The sequence below is a fragment of the Astatotilapia calliptera genome, chromosome 7 (assembly GCF_900246225.1).
Source record: "Astatotilapia calliptera chromosome 7, fAstCal1.2, whole genome shotgun sequence".
NCBI lineage: Eukaryota > Metazoa > Chordata > Actinopteri > Cichliformes > Cichlidae > Astatotilapia > Astatotilapia calliptera.
In genome coordinates, this window is record NC_039308.1 from 57,341,663 (window position 1) to 57,360,822 (window position 19,160).

The 19,160-nt window shown below is 40.2% G+C and overlaps 2 protein-coding genes across 4 annotated transcripts; one reads left to right on the forward strand and one right to left on the reverse strand.

The window, feature by feature from the left end:
- Nucleotides 1–2,146: 2,146 nt before the first annotated feature.
- On the forward strand, nucleotides 2,147–8,674 carry cd9a (CD9 molecule a). Of its 2 annotated transcripts, none has more exons than XM_026176030.1 (8): nucleotides 2,147–2,342; nucleotides 4,793–4,895; nucleotides 4,986–5,083; nucleotides 5,530–5,604; nucleotides 5,817–5,918; nucleotides 7,146–7,235; nucleotides 7,616–7,699; nucleotides 7,793–8,674. In XM_026176030.1, exons 1-8 carry the CDS (start codon nucleotides 2,274–2,276, stop codon nucleotides 7,856–7,858), a joined length of 687 nt encoding a protein of 228 aa, XP_026031815.1. In that variant the 5' UTR covers nucleotides 2,147–2,273; the 3' UTR covers nucleotides 7,859–8,674. The 2 variants fall into 2 exon arrangements, with proteins under 2 accessions (XP_026031815.1, XP_026031816.1); XM_026176031.1 differs by lacking the exon at nucleotides 2,147–2,342 and adding an exon at nucleotides 3,638–3,832.
- Nucleotides 8,675–10,159: 1,485 nt separating this feature from the next.
- On the reverse strand, nucleotides 10,160–15,062 carry bbs10 (Bardet-Biedl syndrome 10). Of its 2 annotated transcripts, none has more exons than XM_026176032.1 (4): nucleotides 14,549–15,059; nucleotides 12,395–12,610; nucleotides 11,341–12,306; nucleotides 10,160–11,190 (listed from the first exon to the last, which is right to left on the reverse strand). In XM_026176032.1, the coding sequence occupies exons 2-4, from the start codon at nucleotides 12,583–12,585 to the stop codon at nucleotides 10,356–10,358; spliced, it is 1,992 nt and encodes a 663-aa protein (XP_026031817.1). In that variant the 5' UTR covers nucleotides 12,586–12,610; nucleotides 14,549–15,059; the 3' UTR covers nucleotides 10,160–10,355. The 2 variants fall into 2 exon arrangements, with proteins under 2 accessions (XP_026031817.1, XP_026031818.1); XM_026176033.1 differs by lacking the exon at nucleotides 10,160–11,190 and having other exon boundaries at nucleotides 11,342–11,438; nucleotides 11,585–12,306; nucleotides 14,549–15,062.
- Nucleotides 15,063–19,160: the final 4,098 nt, after the last annotated feature.

Genomic DNA, 19,160 nt, shown 5'->3' on the forward strand with positions numbered 1-19,160 from the left:
CTCAGTTTTATAGCAAAGACTGAACCCAACCCAACTTTCATAGGCTTTCTCTTAAGTCCACTCCCCTTGCCAGGTTCAGACAAGAGGGAAAGAATGCCTTTCTGTCCACAACTTGGAGCCTGCAGACTGACACCATCAAACACACTCAACGGGACAATGCCAGGATATGCCCACTGATCGCCTGGCTGAGTGATTAGTCTACACATACGTATCTGTATCGGTGCCAAGCCAAACAATCCTTTTGGTAAAAAAAACACTTACTAAAGCGATCTCACGCAATTACACTGCTTCGATAGTGTCACATGCACAAACACACTTGTCTTAACGGCGCCAAAATTACACACACATATACACACACGCACACATAATGGGAACATGTGATGATCAGCACTCTCAGGTGGAAACTTATGTTGTCTCTGGACAAAGCTGAGGAAAAAGAAGAAGAATATGTTTGGTGTTTTCAGATTCACAACCTGTATCACAATGTCACAAAAATAAGTATTTATATAAGTATGAAGCAAGCATAAAGTAATTATAAATAAGTAAATAAGAATTCTGCAGACTGAGGCTGTTTCTTTTGCTTTCACTCTCTTTATGTAACTCTAGGCTACTAAATACGTAATGATCAGGGTCTGTGGAGACTACCTGATCTACCTATCTGGTGTAAACAGACAAAGCACCCAAAATGTTCGCACAGTATGTATGATCTATCTAGTGTTGAGCTAGAAATCACCTGTGGAGCTGTGTGCTTCAAACACACCGCAAACCCACGCAGACGTTCCATAATCTGCCTGATAGAAGGCGTCTCTGCTTGAAACAAGGGTATTACTGGCATCACTGAAATTATGTGTGTAACCAAAAATGTCCTGTAGTGCGACAGTGAGATGCCAAGAGATGTTTTTCAAAACAGACAAATGAACATGCGGAATTTGGAGAAAAACAAAATTCTAACATTATTACTTGCAAATGTGCCTACATGTCTTCTGTATAGCAGCTCTGATAGCTCTGATATAATAACTTAACTGAAAGGGCATGCAGAGCTTTAGGTAGTCATTTATATGCATGGTGAGGCAGTTTTGGTCAAGTTGGTTATCCTGCAGAACCCCCCCCCCCCCCCCCCCAACCACACAAACAAATATAGCAAATATAACCAAATTAAAACTAATATATGCAAATTTATGTGTATTTTTTCTAATTCAATAATTTTCTGGAAATAATGTCATAGCTCAGGCTTTAAAGGGTTAAAGTGGGGGTTTTCTACTTATTAATAAACCGCCCGTGAAATAATTCAGTCCTACTACGGATATGAAAACTGAAAACTTTATTATTAAAAGCTAAATGTAGACAAATGGCATCATACTTTTCAGGCTTTTTTCGAGCATAGCGATGTTGACTCTTTCACAGCTATGTTGTTAAATTAAATTAATAAAATTATAAAAACATTAGGTAAAACAAAAATGTATACATCATCTATAAATGGTAGCTAATTCATTGCCCACTTAAAAATGGCCGTAAAACGTATATCTAAGCGTGATATACCCTGAAGCAGGACTGTTCAGACACAAGACTAATGTACAGCCTTCATGCCTCACAGATGCTAATGCATTCAATTGCAAAGCTGCTTGTTTCATATCGCGTTTAGAAGTGAGAGCGTGTAACCTATAATCTGTCTGTGAGCTATATATTGCTGGCGAGCACACAGCCTGCTCGTGCACCGTGTTCATTCATGTACAGTATATTTAATCCGTGAACGCGCTTTCCTTATTCCTGGAGAATTACGTCATCGCAATGCCCAGAGTCCTGCAGGAACTTGCATTCAAATGCCCACAGCAGGGTGCTGTTAAGTGTACTGTTCCCACTATTGTATATAGGAAAGGCACACATCGAGACTATACTGAAAAAGCAAGTGCAGGCTGCAATCTGAATAAATCGAAAATCGTGTGGAGATGTCAACACTCCTACATCACCGGAAATCCCACAAAATCCCCGAAAATAACTAATAGAACCATATCCACTTGTTTTTGGTCAAATAATTAAATAAAGAAGAAATTGTAAACAAAAGTTTTCAGGAATAAAGACAGAAAGAAGAGGAGCCATAGGAGGCTGTGCAGCCGTGAGGGGGCGGACCACTACAGGCGCGCTCCGCACGACGCGCGTCAGCGCCGGCGCCTCGGCAAATAACCTCATTCTGCATACAGGCTGTTATATAGTGGCTCTTCTCCTCTTGAATTTGAGATAGCGGTACAAGTGTGAGTCACAGTTCAAGGACCACCATGGCTGCACTGTCGGGGGGTGAGACGTGCATCAAATACCTGATGTTTGCCTTTAACCTGGTGTTCTGGGTGAGTCCGAAGCAAGAAAATATTTTATTCTCGTGTGCATCCTGCCTGTTTTTCTACGTGTGTGTGTGCGTGTAGGTGTGCGAACGTGTGTGAGGTTTGCGTAGGAACATGCGCATTCGTGTGAGCGCAGGTTACTATAGTGAATAAAATTACACGGTATAGACGTCCCAGATGCAGAATAGTGCTCACGGTGTGTGTCTGTTACTTATCCCCGGATTGTCTGAGCAGCCGCATGAATGAATTATGGCTCTGGCTGCCACTAAATACAAAGTGTCCCAATGTTTGTGGAGACCGTGCGGGCTGGAGAATAATCCCCAGTGGCCAAGTGACCCAGTTCCACCGCGCAGACTAGCCACACTCTGGAGTTTGCGCGCATGGCATTTTAATACTTGCAATGAGGGGGAGGGGGCTTATTGTGGCCGAGATATAGCCCCAAAATTAAGTAATTAACATTTCCGCCCCTAAAAGAGTTGTTAATGGAAGTCTGTCTACTTGGCGGTGTGCGCGCGCACATGCTTGTGCGTGAATGCTAGATATCCCATGTAGGTTATGTGTGTCCCGCTGTCCTGCGCACCCGCAGGGTGTGTCTTGCTGTTTGAGTGGGATGTGGGATTGAGTGGGATGTGTCCGTGTGGTTTCAAATGGTTGTGTTGCCTTTTATGCACGTTTGTAATCTGCGACGCTATACATAGAGCTAAGTGTAGCATTAATTACAGGGCAGACAGATTTCCCACAGCATGTGAACGCTACGTGTGAGAGAAAAAAATAAGTTTTGAGTGTTAATAAGATTGATGAAAATAGGTCATTAGAATCACTTTTTAAAAGTCACAAATGTTTCGAAATGGAGAAGCTTTAGGAATACAATACATTATAAATTACAGTATAACTCTTAATCAGCAGAATTTGTCAACACACAGGGACGCTTCCTTATAACTAGCATCCTCATTTAAACAAAGACACTTCCCTTCTGAGATAGAAACTAACCAGGGTCAAAGCTCAGTGCAGCTTTTGTGTCAGTGCACACAGAGCAGAGTTCGCAAATTTTGCTTGGACTGGATCAAAACCCACTTCTGGGTGCAGCAGAAGCTGTAGGTGTAATGGGAAGCAAAAGTCGACCCATTCACTGTAGGTACGAGTTCAGATACCAGAGGATTAAATGTGTCGTCAAGCAGGTATTTTAGGAAACGTTTACATGCCTGGACACAACCCCTCTATCTACCAGATCATAACACCCTCTAACTATACATGGAACAACAGGTTGAAAGAGAAGAGTTACTTTGGCCACTCCCTACCTCCATAATCAGGTGACTCTGAAAGGCACGGTATTGAGAATACTCTCTCTTACCACTACCTTTGCGTTGGCTTCTTCCTGGAAAAAAAGGCACTACTTTGTCACAGTGGTGAACTGTTTAATGTGACTCAACATGGCTCTCGGTGGGGGAATCAAATGTGTGAAATATCTCATGTTCATCTTCAACCTTTTCTTCTGGGTAGGTGTATTTTGCTTTTTAATTAATTAATTATTATTTAAAAAATAATTTTTGATCTGGTGGTTTGTGTGATAAAGAAAAGGGGAAATGTTTCAACTTGTGTTACAGTTCTGTAACAAATTTCTACTAGCTAACATATTTTAAAGGATACAGGAAAACTGCAGCAATATGGCATAAAGTATTCAAAACAAGAAGCATTTGTCAAAACGTGAGAAGAAAAGGCAAAGTGACACTCCCACGCTTTCAAAAAAAAACTGCGTGCCACCTTTCTTCTCAAAGTTAAACATTTACCAACCTATCTTTGCCGAGGCTTGTAAGTGGCCTTGTACACACGTTTTTTAAAGTCCTAAACTCTGAGTTTTAGAATACTTTCTCCGCATATTTCAAATAACTTGCTACTATGTGTTCATGTTAAGTGAAAATGTTAAAAGGAATGTGTGCAAGCTGTGGCCATGCAGGCTCCCTTCTCTGTTATCTGTCTCAGAGCTTAAGAATCAAAAGTGTAATGTTCAGTTTCAGTTTACTTTGGACTATTTGTTTTATTTTGTTTTTTAGAAACATGAAGCTGTGTAGGTATTGAATTGTAATATTTGTAGGTGTTTTTTTGATTGATTTGTAGACAAATAGAAGTAATTACTGTGAAAGGAGAGTTTCCACAACGAGGCACTGTTTATTAAATTATATTTGAAGATTTCTGTTTGAGTACTGCGAAACTGTAAGGATGAAACCAGGAGAAACAGCTGGTCAGTGCAGTGTTTAAAACTCAGAGGCATAATTGTTAACCGATGCTTGCTGATTAGGTTGGCAAGCGGGGGATGGTGCATGCATGGACATGAAGAGAACTGAGTATGAAGAGTTTTCTTCTTGACTCAACTTTTAATGAGCAAACAGTATGCAAATTGCATGGTCCAAATTGCAATATATCTTGTATGTGACAACATATATTTTTGTGTGTTGCAGCTCGCCGGCACTGCTGTATTAGCTATAGGACTGTGGCTAAGATTAGACCAGAAGACCAAAAGCTTATTTGAAGAACCAGATTCTTCATATGTGTTTTACACAGGTAAGATGCAGGGATGTTTATTATATCATAGCTATTTATATAAAAGCTATTTATTCTTCTCTGTATATCACATGTGTTGTGTGTGTGTAGGTGTATATATTCTGATAGCAGCTGGAGCACTGATCATGGTGGTGGGCTTTCTGGGATGTTGTGGTGCCATCCGGGAGTCCCCCTGTATGCTGGGAACGGTTTGTACCACTTAATAATCTTCATAACTATCATATTCTATTAACTAATTTTGATCTAACTAACATAAAAATTTTAACTGTCTTAGTGATTTCACTTAGCTGCACTTGGACTTTTTATCTCACTGTCACAAGTGTGCTTTACGGACGAACCTTGGGCTCACTCAAAAGATATGAGATGTCTGCCTTCATCTTTGTTTACTGAACTGTGTGAAGGCCACGGAAGAGTCTCTTAGATTTCTCTGCACTAGCTTCCACCATCCTGCTCCGTCTGGCCATAATCTTCTCTTCTCGTATTAAACCTCTCAAGAGGAGGAGTAAATGAAAACTGGGTTTGGCTACCCTCAACTGACCTTATGTGTTCATACATGGGTGCAGAAGACATGCGCGCAAGCATGCCTGGAAGCAAACAGTCAGCTGAGTTTAATTTAGTCTTTTTCTTTCTGCAGTTCTTCTTCTTCCTGCTAATCATATTTGCCATTGAGGTAGCTGCTGGAATCTGGGGATTTTCTAACCAAAGCCAGGTAACATTTTAACAAATTATAATGCTAACTATCAGGTTGAAAACACTTTACACAGACCTAGTACACTACAGGAATCCATGTGAGAAAACACTGCCAGATCAGAAAAGACAAACCAAATCCAAAAAAGCGAGTCGAGTGAAGGGGTTTGGAGATTTATGTGTCTCTGTGACATATATTATATCACCGTTTCTCCGTTTACTGCTGTTTTGCAGGTGGTGAATGATATCACAGGATTTTACACACAGACGTACAACAACTACAAGTCAAATGGAGACGAGCACCTCAAAGAGACACTGCGGGTGATTCAAGCTGAGGTGAGTCTCTTTCTAATTCAGGCCGACTCTGATCTTATCCAAAAGAAATTTGTCACCTACGGTAGAGTCAGATAAATGTTGTTTATTATTTCTAGGTGAAACTGGTTTTCTAGGACAGATTTTTTTTGTATTACCGTTCTTCATGAGAATTACTAAGATCAAAACCACAGCTGCTATGTGTGAAGCTAAAACTGTGAGATGATTACACACAACAAACTATACAGGTAGTACAAGGAAAACGTGTATCTAGTGATAACAACACATCTACCACCTTTTCTAAGTCTCACATCTTAACATGCTGTATCTCAGGCTTAATGTCTGCATTAACATGTGTCGCAAACGCTATTAAGAGAGGTGCAGGCTTTATTTGGATGATCTGTATAAAAAGGATGGACATGGTCTCCAAAATGAAGCCTTAAACCTCCATTCTATCTAATGACCAACGATGAGTGATTCCTCAGATAGTCCATAAGTGTATATGAGAAGGGTTAATTGTCAATGTTAATTAACAATTTAAATATATATGTATATAAATATATATATATATGTGTGTATATATATATATATGTTATTGTATGTTATTGTAAAAGGTTTTATATATATATATATATATATATATATATATATATATATATATATATATATATATATATATATATATATATATAACCTTTTACAGTAACATAAATGACAGCCCAGGGTGTACTTCAGTGTGTGAGTCTACAAACCATTAGGTGATGCCACGGTGACTATGTTTAACTTCCTAGGACCACATTTTGGGTTGTGTAGACCACAATACTAAATTTTGCTCTACATAGGGCCTGATATCCACTTACAATGACATTATACTGCCACTGTTCTATCAAAATTTAAAATGAATATCCTCTTATGTGGACCTCATTTTTCTCAGAAACAAAAATCAGGTGAAAAAAACGGTGATTCTTTGTTTTTACATTCATCAGGTCCCAATCAGCCCAAATAGCAAAGTTAAATTAAAAATGCCAAAGGAGCTTGCAAAGAAAACTGTCTGGAGACGCCTTTCTTTGCAAGCTCCTTTGACTACGATGACCTGGATGACTGAGAACCTTCACAGACTTAAATGAAAAATGCATGCCATGGAAAAGCACATTTGGGGTGGGGTGAGGGTGTGGGATGGGGGGTCTCTGTTTTCATCTGCATTCATGGTCATCATGTTCATTTACAACATATATTCATATATGTTTACAGCTGAACTGTTGTGGTCCAAATGGGAGGTTAGAGGAAACAAACACAGAAACTTGTCCAAAGGGGGAGCTGCTGGAGGAGCTCATTACTAAGGTATGACTATCCTGTGTGTGTGTGTGTGTGTGTGTGTGTGTGTGTGTGTGTGTGTGTGTGTGTGTGTGTGTGTGTGTGTGTGTGTGTGTGTGTGTGTGTGTGGATAGAGATGGAGAGTGGAGAAATCAAGAGGCATGCTGGCATGCTTCATCTCTCTGAGATCTGTGGCAATTACTGTAAATCAAATGCATAATCATGGTCCAATGTGTGTCATAAGTCTGTCAATCTTCCCTTTGCAGAGCAATCCCCTAGTCTCTTTGCAGTGTTACCATAGCAACGGTGGTTTACAGGAGCCCACATGCCCTCAGGCTGTCTTTTATGTGTACCATCCCACAAGTCATGTTCAGAAAGCTCAAAGAAATTATTACTATCTTTTGCAGAGCTGCCCTGATGCCATTGAAGAGGTGTTTAACTCCAAATTGCACATCATAGGAGGAGTAGGCATTGCCATCGGGGTCATTATGGTGAGCGCATGATTGGTTTAACTCTTAATGCTATTGTGCTGAATGAGGACAGTCCAGAAATGAGCTCAAAACTTGTAACACTCTTTCTTACAGGTGTTTGGGATGATCTTTAGCATGCTCCTGTGCTGCGCCATCAGGAGGTCCAGGGAGGTGGTGTGACACCCTCTCGAAGTCCTCATTAATGTTGCATGATGTCATTCCTAGAGTCCCACGACTCTCCACTGCCAGTAGAAACACTGCTCGTTAAAGGGGGGGATAAACTAAGCTTAGGCTGGGTGCACATATTTCTGATTGCATTATACGTCAGCCTTATCTGTGCTGCTGATGCTTAGGCCCACTTTCCTGGACTAGATAGCTGTTATGTGGTTATAAGGCCCAATTTTAAAATGGGTGTCATCTGTTATTCAGTGGCAGTGTAGTAAAAAGAAATGTGTACTTTTGTGGTGATTTGACTGAAATTAGTGTGTGAACAGCTAATTATCTAAACAAAACATGATACTATTGTATACTGATAACATTTCTATTGCTGTCACTTGGGGTCATCTACTAGCAAGAACATGGTCCAGATATAAAAAAACAAACACAAAAAAGCAAACACTTCTGCACAACACAGCCGCAGCAGTTTTACAGTTCCTTTTTTCATGCAACTTCTTAAGTAAAATTAAGGTGACGAGTAGCCAGCTGAATACCGAGCTGTTAACTTTAACCAGCTTGGTGCTAGAGTAGCATCTTGATTCCTTTATTTTCATGACATTTGATTTGTTCCTGGTCCTTATCCTGATTTGTGTTTGTAAATGTTTTCCTTTTTGTATTTGTAAGATTTCTAATGTTAGCTGTTTATATTTTTACGTGCAGTTTGACGATGCATTTTGCAGTGTTCTCTTCAATTTAGAGATTGATTTATATCATATGCACTGTTTCACAGAGACAAAATTTAACAGTAAGCGCCAAATAAACTAAAATGTACTGAGTCGACTATGAGTTTACTGTAACAATCATAAAGTTTATTTATAGAGAAAATATAAACAATTCAGTATAGGAAAATAAAACGTGCCAGCAAGGGAGCATTTAAGCATTTAAATAGAGAAATAAAAGTGGACCATAAAATAATATGACCTGCAATTATTCCCAAACGCTGTAATAGTAAACAAGTTGGAGAACATTTAACTGCACCTGTTCTTAGGTCACTTGGTAACATTCATAACTACAATGAAAATATAAGAGTTACACTGATTCACTGTTAGACTGAGCTTTATTTACATTTTAGATTTAGCTGCTCACGATACAGCATGCTGCAAGAGTTAGACGTGCGTAGGTGTCTCCATAGGACTGACAACAATGACAGCTACACTCAAGCTTGTTTCCTTTTTCGCAGTAGGAAAAAGAAAAAAAAACATTGGGAAAACTCCCTCAGCTTCCCCTTCTTTGATATTGGCAGCTATTAGCTGACTGACTCCCTTAGAACACAAACAAAGACAAGAAGTGTCTTTGTTTCTTAATTGTGCTGTTACAAATATTTTATGGAAAATTTTTGTCTTCAAAACTAATGACACGGTAGTTACGGTAAACAGTATGACTAGTTAATGTCTTTATGACTCACAGTTTCCATCTAAAAAGCGGCGAGTATAGAAGTAAATAGAGTTTGTGTTCCTCTGATTACAGCACAAGGAAGCATGCTATGATTTGGTTGTTGACAGCCGGGTGTTGCCCTTCTAAATGCCTCAATCGTTTTTTGGAGATAACACTGATTATAAAAAAGGACTGTTTTGTGAGATGATCTGTATTTAAACCGTTTGTGTAAGGGACAAACTAGCAAGGGAATAGGCCAGGAAAATAGAAAAGGAGAAGAAATTTTAGAGAAAATCTATGAATATGAATAATACTGAGAAAAAAGGCATTAACACATTCTCGCTTGGAAGGTTTGCAACACATAAAAATATTTCGCAACTGCACATTCCGTATTACAACAGTGTTTAATGCCTTCTTTTTTACTGCCAGACCTTGCCTTGATTCAGGACAGGATGCTATAGACCACTTTAACATTTTACTGCCACAGAAACTGCAACCAACCACAACATGGTCATAAAACTGAAAATACCATCTGTGTCTTGCAATAAAAATATATTTTGTTGGAACAAAATATACACAGTGGCAAGGTGAATAGCACTGGTTGCCTCACAAAAAGATGTTCCTGAGTTTCCACCACCATGTCGGGGCCTTTCTGTGTGGATTTTGCATGTTCTCCTTGTGTTTGCAGGGGTTCTCTCCAGGTTCTCCGGCTTCCTCCCACAGTCATGCAGTCAAGACATGCAGTTAGTGGGGTTAGGTTAATTGATCATTCTAAACTGTCCATAGGTTTGAATGTAAGTGTGAATGGTTGTCTGTCTCTATGTGTTAGCCCTGCAACAGACTGGCGACCTGTTCAGGGTGTACCCTGCCTCTTGGTCTATGGTAGCTGGGAAAGGCTCCAGTTCCCCCGTGACCCTGACAAGGATAAGTGGAAGAGAATGGACAGATAGTTGGATATATCTTGTGGGTATAGAAAAATCACTGTGCCAAAAATGTATTAAAGTGCTAAGTATTTACTCCATCTTTGACATGAGGGAGCACTGAGAGAAAATATGTTTATGGCTTTTATCTTAACTAAGACACAATCTCAGTCCTCGCCTTCGTCCTCTGTACCCTCCCAGGAAGTCCTGGTGAGTCTACGCGACTGGGTGTGTAAAGCAGTGTGTGTAGGCAGGACAGCGTCCACCTTAAGGAGACTTGCGACACACTGCAATACAGCAAGAAGTAGCTGGTATTTACAGGAGACAGATTCAAGGCCCAGATCCAACTCTGAAACTTTTGACAATTTGTCACCCTCTCTACAACAATGCAAGCTTAGTTTACCATCCCCCAGAGGCCCTTCGACCTGTATAGGGCTTATAGTATTTTCTCGTTTATATACAAGGCTAAAAGGGTGGGAATCATTTGGAAACTTACTAACAAAACTTATGACCCTTCTTTGAGACTCCAGGAAATGGTGCGGACTGTGAGAGTAAATCTTTTGAGGCACGCTCAGTAGGGCATTTGCCAAGAGCTGGGAAACAGAAGCATCTATATTTAGGTCAGGGGAAACTGAGGAACTATGTCCATGTTGTAGGAGGGCATAGTGTAAGAGAAGCTCAAATAACCCACCAGCAGATAAAACACAGCCTGGCTTTAACACACACTTTTGAATGGGCTGTATAGCGATGGATCTGTATGCGGTTTCCTCGGTCAGACTATCTGTATGTAAAGATGCGCCTTTATGCAACTGCAGGGTGCTCTTTGATGTTGTGGTTGCAGCTGCATGCATGGGCTCCCAAGTTCTAAGTAGCATGCGAATGGCATCTTGTAAAGCACATGCATACTGCTCAATCTGTCCTTCCCCTGGGGCACAGATGATCAGACTGCAGGGTTTGATGGTGATTCTTTCTTCCGAGTCCTGGAAAGCCACATGGACATACCTGTGGAAGAGACAAAACCCATACATTAAACTAAACAAAACAGCATTAATTCCTGTTTTGGAGATTACAGATAATGCTAAACTTCCTGTTGCTATCTATAATATTATACGAGCACACTACATTACTCAAGACGAAGTGTGTTTTTTATACCTGTGGGCTCCGAGCTGTATCGGCCGGCAAAAAGCCAGTGTGGCTACGTGCTCTGATTCAATCATTGAACAGTCCCAGATTGGAGTAGTTCCACTTAGCTGGGAAAACAGAGAAAGTTCATCTTCACTGACACATTCTACAAGGCACATCTCTGCCTGTGTGGCTAAAGCCAGGACAGCAGCAGACTGTTTTACTGCAGACAGAAGCACACAAACACCCAAAGTCTGCAGCTTCGCAATAATACCCTGCAGTGAGCTTTCCATCCAGGAGCTAAAGTGTAAAATACTTCTCTCCTCCTTCATTCTGCCTCTACATCCCAACTCAAGCACGTCTCCTGTGCTGAGCAATGTTGGTTGCATTGACCCGGTGAGAACTACAGCTTTAACTGGCTGGTGGTCAGTCTTAAGCGGTGGCGTGGCAAAGTCCCTGTGGATTACCTGCCCCTCGATTAAACGTGAAGAGCGGACAGGAAAGCCCGACACAGGTGTATGGAGGGCAGGGAAGTAGTCGCTTACAAGCTGCAGAGAGAATGAAGGTAGTTGATTTTTAAACTTCCAGTGACTGAGCAGCTCACATGTGAGGTGACTACTGAAGTCACAGTGCGTGTAACCACAGCGTGTGTGAAAAAATGATCTTAGCAGCTTTTGAACACAGAGATTGTTTGTGAGAGATGGCGTTTGTGCTTCCACAGTGAAATCTTCCCACGAAATGCAGCCTCCATAAGGGACCACTCCCGTAGCAATGAGCTCATCCAACTCCTTCAACCCAAATGCTAGCAGTTTGTCAGCCAAGTGTCTGGCAGTGGAAGCCTCTGCTGCTTTTGTTGAGCTATAAGAGTGTGACACATTAGACTCCTTGCTGGCTGCTGCATGAATCAACCGTAGCAATGATGCCAGCAGCAGGATAAAGGTTTTGGATCCATCGCCTGTTGCAGAGCTATGCTTCCAGACACACTCCACCACCATCCTAAAATGAGGAACACACAAACACATCACCAAGGAGTTAAACCTAGAAAAATATGTATAATCATTCAAGTAAATGTTTGACTGTTAACCTGGCCAACGGATGCTCCAGATGTAGTGCCGTGAGAATGCGTGTCCCACTGCGGCTCAACATCGCCTGTCCCGTGTCTCGTGTGAACAGCACCTGTCCTCCTTCAGGGCCAAAACTGCGAAGGATGACCGCCTCCAAGACACCGACTGCCTGCAGGACATGTTCCATGTGTAAGTGCCCCAATGGCGGCATCCTTTCTCCCAGGAATGAGCACAGACTGAAATTTTAAAAAGTCAGAATTTAAACTGCGACCTGCAATAAATAAATAAATACATAATATATACAAACCCAGTATTTTTATTCTTTAAAACATGAACCCTCCTAATTAAAACACTATTTGGATTTACACACAACATACTGGCTCGCTGTAAAGCGGTATTTAAACATTAGTGTTGCATGCAGTGTAGGAAAGGTGTCAGGATAAATCTACCATGGCTGCCTGTGCTTGGCAGACACTTAAAAGCCTTTCAGAGGATATAGAGACAATTAAGTAGACAGGTCTCGACTGCCAAATCAGATATATGGTTGGTAGACTTGGGATGGCTGGCGGGCCATGATTTAATTAAGGGATCTAGGACTTCATGTGTTGGAAGTTGACCTGACTGCTTAGAGAAGCAATGAGAGGGCGTAACTGTAGACACTATTAGATCCTACCTAAGTGAGAAAGCAGTAATGATGATGAAGAATGTTAACAATATCTGACTCAGAGGCGTGGCTGCTTGTCTTTTTTATATATGTGGAAACAGGAGCCACACTGGGATAGAGTGGGTTCAAAGGAAATCGAGGTTTGACTTTGACTGATCGTATAATGACAAAAACCAAAATTAGTGCAGTTGAGGGTTTGGAGATGTAATTGCAAAGGAAATCCAAATCCAGCTTTTCTGAGAAACACAGAAATCTTGGCAATGTGATAGATCCTTAAAAGCAAAGTAAGAAAATCAAATCTATGACAAATTATGTAGGTAGGTTCGAGAGTGGAGAAATATTATTTTGGTTTACAGATCTATTGGTTTCCACACTAGAAAACTGTTTACCCAAAAGCTATTGAACCATACTGTATTGAACAATATCTATAACAACAATGCTTAGTGAATATTTTTCTGTTAAACAACATTAATTATTAAAGCATGGCAATAAATATATAGTATGCAAACCATGTTTGTTTGGTTTTTTCTCGGAGAGAAACCGTTTACTTAATGAAACAGAAATTATAGTTTAACAAATGGGCAGAAATAACAGGAAAATGCTCAGATCTTTGTCAAATAAGTAAAACAGACCCACTGCCTGCAGTGTACAGCAGGGGACTCATTTATATGTGTCACACACGTCATTTGAACGGTACGTAACACTGAACCAGGAAAAGCTGTGCAGTAGAAAAATAAAAATTAGGTTCAAGAGGAATTTACCTAATAAATCAAATCTGACGCACACAAATCTCTATCTTGTTAGAAATGTCGATATATGACTTGTATTATTATGTATTTTCAGTGGCTTTTATGTATTTTATGCATTGTAATCTAAATGTTGACACTGTGGGCCATCAATATCGTGAAAATAAGCAGAAGAGTTCTTCTCCCTGATTAATCATAAACGTCTCGGCTCTTACACCCCCCCGACCTCCACTGCAGCGCACTTCCAGAGTCTCGAGACAAGGCAGGCGTACTTGCTTCTAGACACGACTTATGATGGATATCGGATTTAGGGATATTATAGGGAAATTGATAATTTCTGGAGGACGAAAACGTCCACGAGGTGCACTTGCTCAAAAGCCTAGCACAGTTAGCTTTACCGATTGGGGCGGACTATATTCAGTTCTGCTCTATGAAATGTAATCGTCGGAGATTCTTTTTTTTAACTACTGTTCTTTATCTGCCAAGACCATAACAACCACAAATAAGAGTTTCTTAGCACGAATCGTCAACCTTACTGTAGCTTTAACTACAATATACGGCAACCGGTATCATAGTTACTATGGTTACTATGCTAGCTACGTTAGCCAAATAGCTAGACTTAGAAAACAATTGAAACCACCGGCGGTTTCCGCCAGCCTATTTCATTTAAAAAATCCGGGTGTGTTTTAGAATATCTTGAAATATACCTTCTCTGATTTCTAAAAAAAATAAAACGTGGCTTGATTTTTCAGGACTTTGCTCACCGTTAGTTAGAAAGGATCGCTCGCCTCTGTGCTTCTTCTTTGGTTGAGGTACCTTGGATTAGAAATCGCTGCTTCCACCTAGTGTATCCAGCCAAAAATGATCACAGCTACACGACATTTGTTGATCTCTTTCCAATGGTTTGCAATTTAATATACATTTAGGAAATACTGCCGGATAAGTATACCAGATATACTTAGTTGAGTTCTTTCCCCGCCACCACGCCACAAAATACAATAACGAAATAACAACAAAAAGACTTTAGTTCATATCAAAGTTATATTTATTTTATCTCTCTTAAGGCTTTCCAGGCTGTTCTCGCTCCTGTCGTTAGCTGATGTTTGTACGAGACTTTATTAGCGACAATGAAAACAAGGCAGCATTCAAAGCCTGTCTGTATTTCTTCACCTTGGGGTGCTTATGGATATATTATCGCTATTAACCTAAAAAAAAAAACGTTTAAGGTTCTTTGTTATTGATAAATGAGCCACATGAGAGCTGTTACTTACTTTAAACAGAATTTATTATTATTATTATTATTATTATTATTATTATTATTATTATTATTATTATTATTATTTAACTTTAAACAGTTTTCTTCGGGCCAAGAACTGCGTGTGACGTCACACTGGCTACCTGCTGTGACCTATCAATGCGTTCTTCGGGGTGGGCGTGGCTTCTGACATGCGAGGCTATAAATAGCCAAGAGCAATGCCAGTAAAGCTCAGTTCACAAAGCATTTATGCATCAGAGCAGCGAGTGTAATTTAAGCGCATTTAGTTTACAAACAGCACACATGTCTAGCACAACTGCAACTACACATCAAATGAATCCCACTTCTCCAATTCAGAGTTTAAATAGTACAGACTTTAACATGAATACTCCACTCACTTACACCTCAGTGGAAACTTGGGAGTTACTCATCAACCACTTTTTTGGTACAATTGTACCACAGTGGCAATCTCTGGTACCCTTCAAACCAGAGTACTGTGACCTTCATCTGCTTTCCACTTTGTTAACAGACATGCTGAAGTTTTGTAAAATGTTAGTGAGATCAACTAGGGAACCCACAGAGAATGGAGATCCAACCTCCATGCAGACCTCTGAGGTCTGTCTTCAGTCCATGGGCACAGACTGCCCTGAGAAAACAGAGGATACAGGAGCAAAGGACAGCATCCTGAATGAAAGCTCTGTGGATGAGCACGGTGATAATGAAAACTTAGAAACTCCAGGACTGGAGGCTGAAGCAGCCCTAGACTGCATATCTGTGGGTAATTCAAACACACAACTCGAAACAATAGACACAGCAAAGCCAAAAAAGAGCTGTATGAAGAAAAACTTCACAGCTGATACAAAAGACTTTGACAAAACAGAATCTTGTCTCCTGGAAAACAATGTGAAGCTAGAAGTACCTGAGTCTGACACTGAGTCTTTAACTTTTTCTAGTATCAGTCTGCTGTCTGATTCTCTAAGTGAAAGCTCTGTAGAAGACCAGGGATTGGAGGCTCAACCAGTTGTAGGCTGCATATCTGTAGACAACTCAAGCTACAGAGATGAAACAGAAAGTCGAGGACTGAAAGATGAGGCAACCCCCAGATTTCAGGGATTCCTCAGTGACAGTGAGTCTTTAACTTCTTGTCAGATCAGTCCACTATCTGATTCTCTGAGCGAGGAAAAGTTGTGTGTCAACAAAGTTATTCAGATGGTGGTTTCAAAGGCCATAGACAACGTCGCCTCTAAACACAAGCTCTTCACAGAGCGCCTCACTCCTGACTGCATTGGTGATCGCCTGCTTGAGAAAATGTGGCCAGAAATTAATGACAAACATTTGGATCTATCTCCAAAAAGCCTAAAAAATATCCACGAGGCCATTTTAAAGGATCTTTGCAAAACACACAAATGCAAGGAAAAATATTTGATTTTTAGTCTGAGGGAGCAGCTTGATAACATTACTGTTCCAATCTTCACCAAACACCTGCTGGGATTACCAAAAAGAGTACTCAGTGTATCTAAAAACTGGGACGAGTACTGGGAGCTTGTGGAAAAATTCACTAGAGATCTGGTAATACACAGTATGGCCGAACTAAATGAGACGACGACATGGCATTCAGGAACAACTGACTTCATTGTACAGAGGCTTAGCCAAAAGATCTGGAACAAAATTTTGTCCAAAAAATATAAAATCTCCCTAGAGAACATTGAAGAACTCAGCTTGACAGTATACAATGATCTCCATGAAAAGTGGCATTCTCCAGGACAGTTCATGAAGTTAAGCAACCCAACGGTTGACGAAATAATTGTCAACACTTTCAAAAAGCATGCCAAGCTGAAGAGACAAAGTATCATCTCTAGGATTTTCTCATGTGCACACTAAATGAGTGCAAATGAGAAAAAGGTGTGCTATTTTAAGACAAGCACACGTGCTTGTCTTAAAATATTTATTTAAATTGGTCCATCTCATCTAAACTTAGTTTTAAAACCAAGTTTAGATGAGATGGACCAATTTTAATTGGCAAAAAAAAAAAAGAGTGGTTAAAATAACCACTCTTTTTCTCCTGCCTTCCTTCCCTCATCCCCAACTGGCCAAGGCAGATGGCCACCCCATTCCTGAGCCTGGTTCTGCTGGAGGTTTCCCCCTTGTAAAAGGGGGTTTTTCCTTCCCACTGTCGCCAAAGTGCATGCTCTTGGGGGTTGGAGTTTCTATGTATTATTGCATGGTCTTGACCTTGCAATAATACACCTTGAGGGAAGTGGAGGGGGGTGGTTTGGCACCGTTTCTTAACTTAAAATGTCCAATTACAACAGGACATTTTAAGTTAAGAAACAGTGCCACACCAAAATAAATAAAAAAAATAAAAAATAAAATGAAATAAAAATACATTTTGTGTTGTTTCATTTCATTTGCTGAAAATGGGATATCAGATTAGTTTAGTGTGTAAATAAAATACCTTCCATCTGGTGTTGTACCTCTCTCTGTCTTTCTGTAAGGTAGATCACGAGCCAATATTTTCCCCATGACTCCACCAATCAGCTCGTGTCAATCTGGAGTTTACCTGCATACATCCTGTTCACTCTGTCAGAAGTTTGGCGCCTGCTAGTGATTTAGGAAACACCCCCAGATTGCCTGGTGATAGTCACAGTTTAGTGTGGGCAGTAGCCTGCTCAATACAGTGTATAATTACGTATATATCTATAACGACTCATTACGTTATAACTACATTAGTGTACTTTGTTTCCTTAGCTCAGGCCTGCTGGAGATTGCCTTTACTCTCAGAGGGACTTATCCGAATTAAAACAGGTCTCTTAACGTAGAGCATAGAATAGAACTTTATTAATCCCTTTGGGGAGGTCAATTTATTGTTTATTTTTGAGCATGTGGTTTCTTTGTCTGTTCTTCCCATCCTCACTCAACCTTAAAAAAGCAGTGCAGCTGCATGGCTGCAGATGTATGTATGTTCCCTATGTTTGCTAGTACCACTTAATTAAATAACCTGAGCTCTTTTTACGCCTCCACTTCACAGAATTCAATAATTAAATAACAACCCAAAAAGTTTCAGTTCTATTTATTGTTCATTCTTATGGCTTTGCACCTCTGACACACAAGGATAAATTCAGCAGCGTGTGAGAAAGAGGAGGAGAAAGTCGGAGCAGGGAGCACCAACCTAGAGATGAAGAAGAGAACAAGAGAGATCAGACATGATAGCCAAAAAAATATTGTGATAATAGCCTATTTCATTTAAAAAATCCGGGTGTGTTTTAGAATATCTTGAAATATACCTTCTCTGATTTCTAAAAAATAAAATAAAACGCGGCTTGATTTTTCAGGACTTTGCTCACCATTAGTTAGAAAGGATCGCTCGCCTCTGTGCTTCTTCTTTGGTTGAGGTACCTTGGATTAGAAATCGCTGCTTCCACCTAGTGTATCCAGCCAAAAATGATCACAGCTACACGACATTTGTTGATCTCTTTCCAATGGTTTGCAATTTAATATACATTTAGGAAATACTGCCGGATAAGTATACCAGATATACTTAGTTGAGTTCTTTCCCCGCCACCACGCCACAAAATACAATAACGAAATAACAACAAAAAGACTTTAGTTCATATCAAAGTTATATTTATTTTATCTCTCTTAAGGCTTTCCAGGCTGTTCTCGCTCCTGTCGTTAGCTGATGTTTGTACGAGACTTTATTAGCGACAATGAAAACAAGGCAGCATTCAAAGCCTGTCTGTATTTCTTCACCTTGGGGTGCTTATGGATATATTATCGCTATTAACCTAAAAAAAAAAACGTTTAAGGTTCTTTGTTATTGATAAATGAGCCACATGAGAGCTGTTACTTACTTTAAACAGAATTTATTATTATTATTATTTAACTTTAAACAGTTTTCTTCGGGCCAAGAACTGCGTGTGACGTCACACTGGCTACCTGCTGTGACCTATCAATGCGTTCTTCGGGGTGGGCGTGGCTTCTGACATGCGAGGCTATAAATAGCCAAGAGCAATGCCAGTAAAGCTCAGTTCACAAAGCATTTATGCATCAGAGCAGCGAGTGTAATTTAAGCGCATTTAGTTTACAAACAGCACACATGTCTAGCACAACTGCAACTACAC

Coding starts and splice junctions, on each gene's coding strand:
- cd9a (XM_026176030.1), top strand. CDS start 2,274: ATGGCTGCACTGTCGGGGGGTGAGACGTGCATCAAATACCTGATGTTT. Junction 5,084..5,529: donor CCCCCTGTATGCTGGGAACG/GTTTGTACCACT, acceptor TTCTTTCTGCAG/TTCTTCTTCTTCCTGCTAAT. Junction 7,700..7,792: donor TTGCCATCGGGGTCATTATG/GTGAGCGCATGA, acceptor TCTTTCTTACAG/GTGTTTGGGATGATCTTTAG.
- bbs10 (XM_026176032.1), bottom strand. CDS start 12,585: ATGCCGCCATTGGGGCACTTACACATGGAACATGTCCTGCAGGCAGTC. Junction 12,307..12,394: donor CTGGAGCATCCGTTGGCCAG/GTTAACAGTCAA, acceptor TCCTCATTTTAG/GATGGTGGTGGAGTGTGTCT. Junction 11,191..11,340: donor ATACAGCTCGGAGCCCACAG/GTATAAAAAACA, acceptor TCTCTTCCACAG/GTATGTCCATGTGGCTTTCC.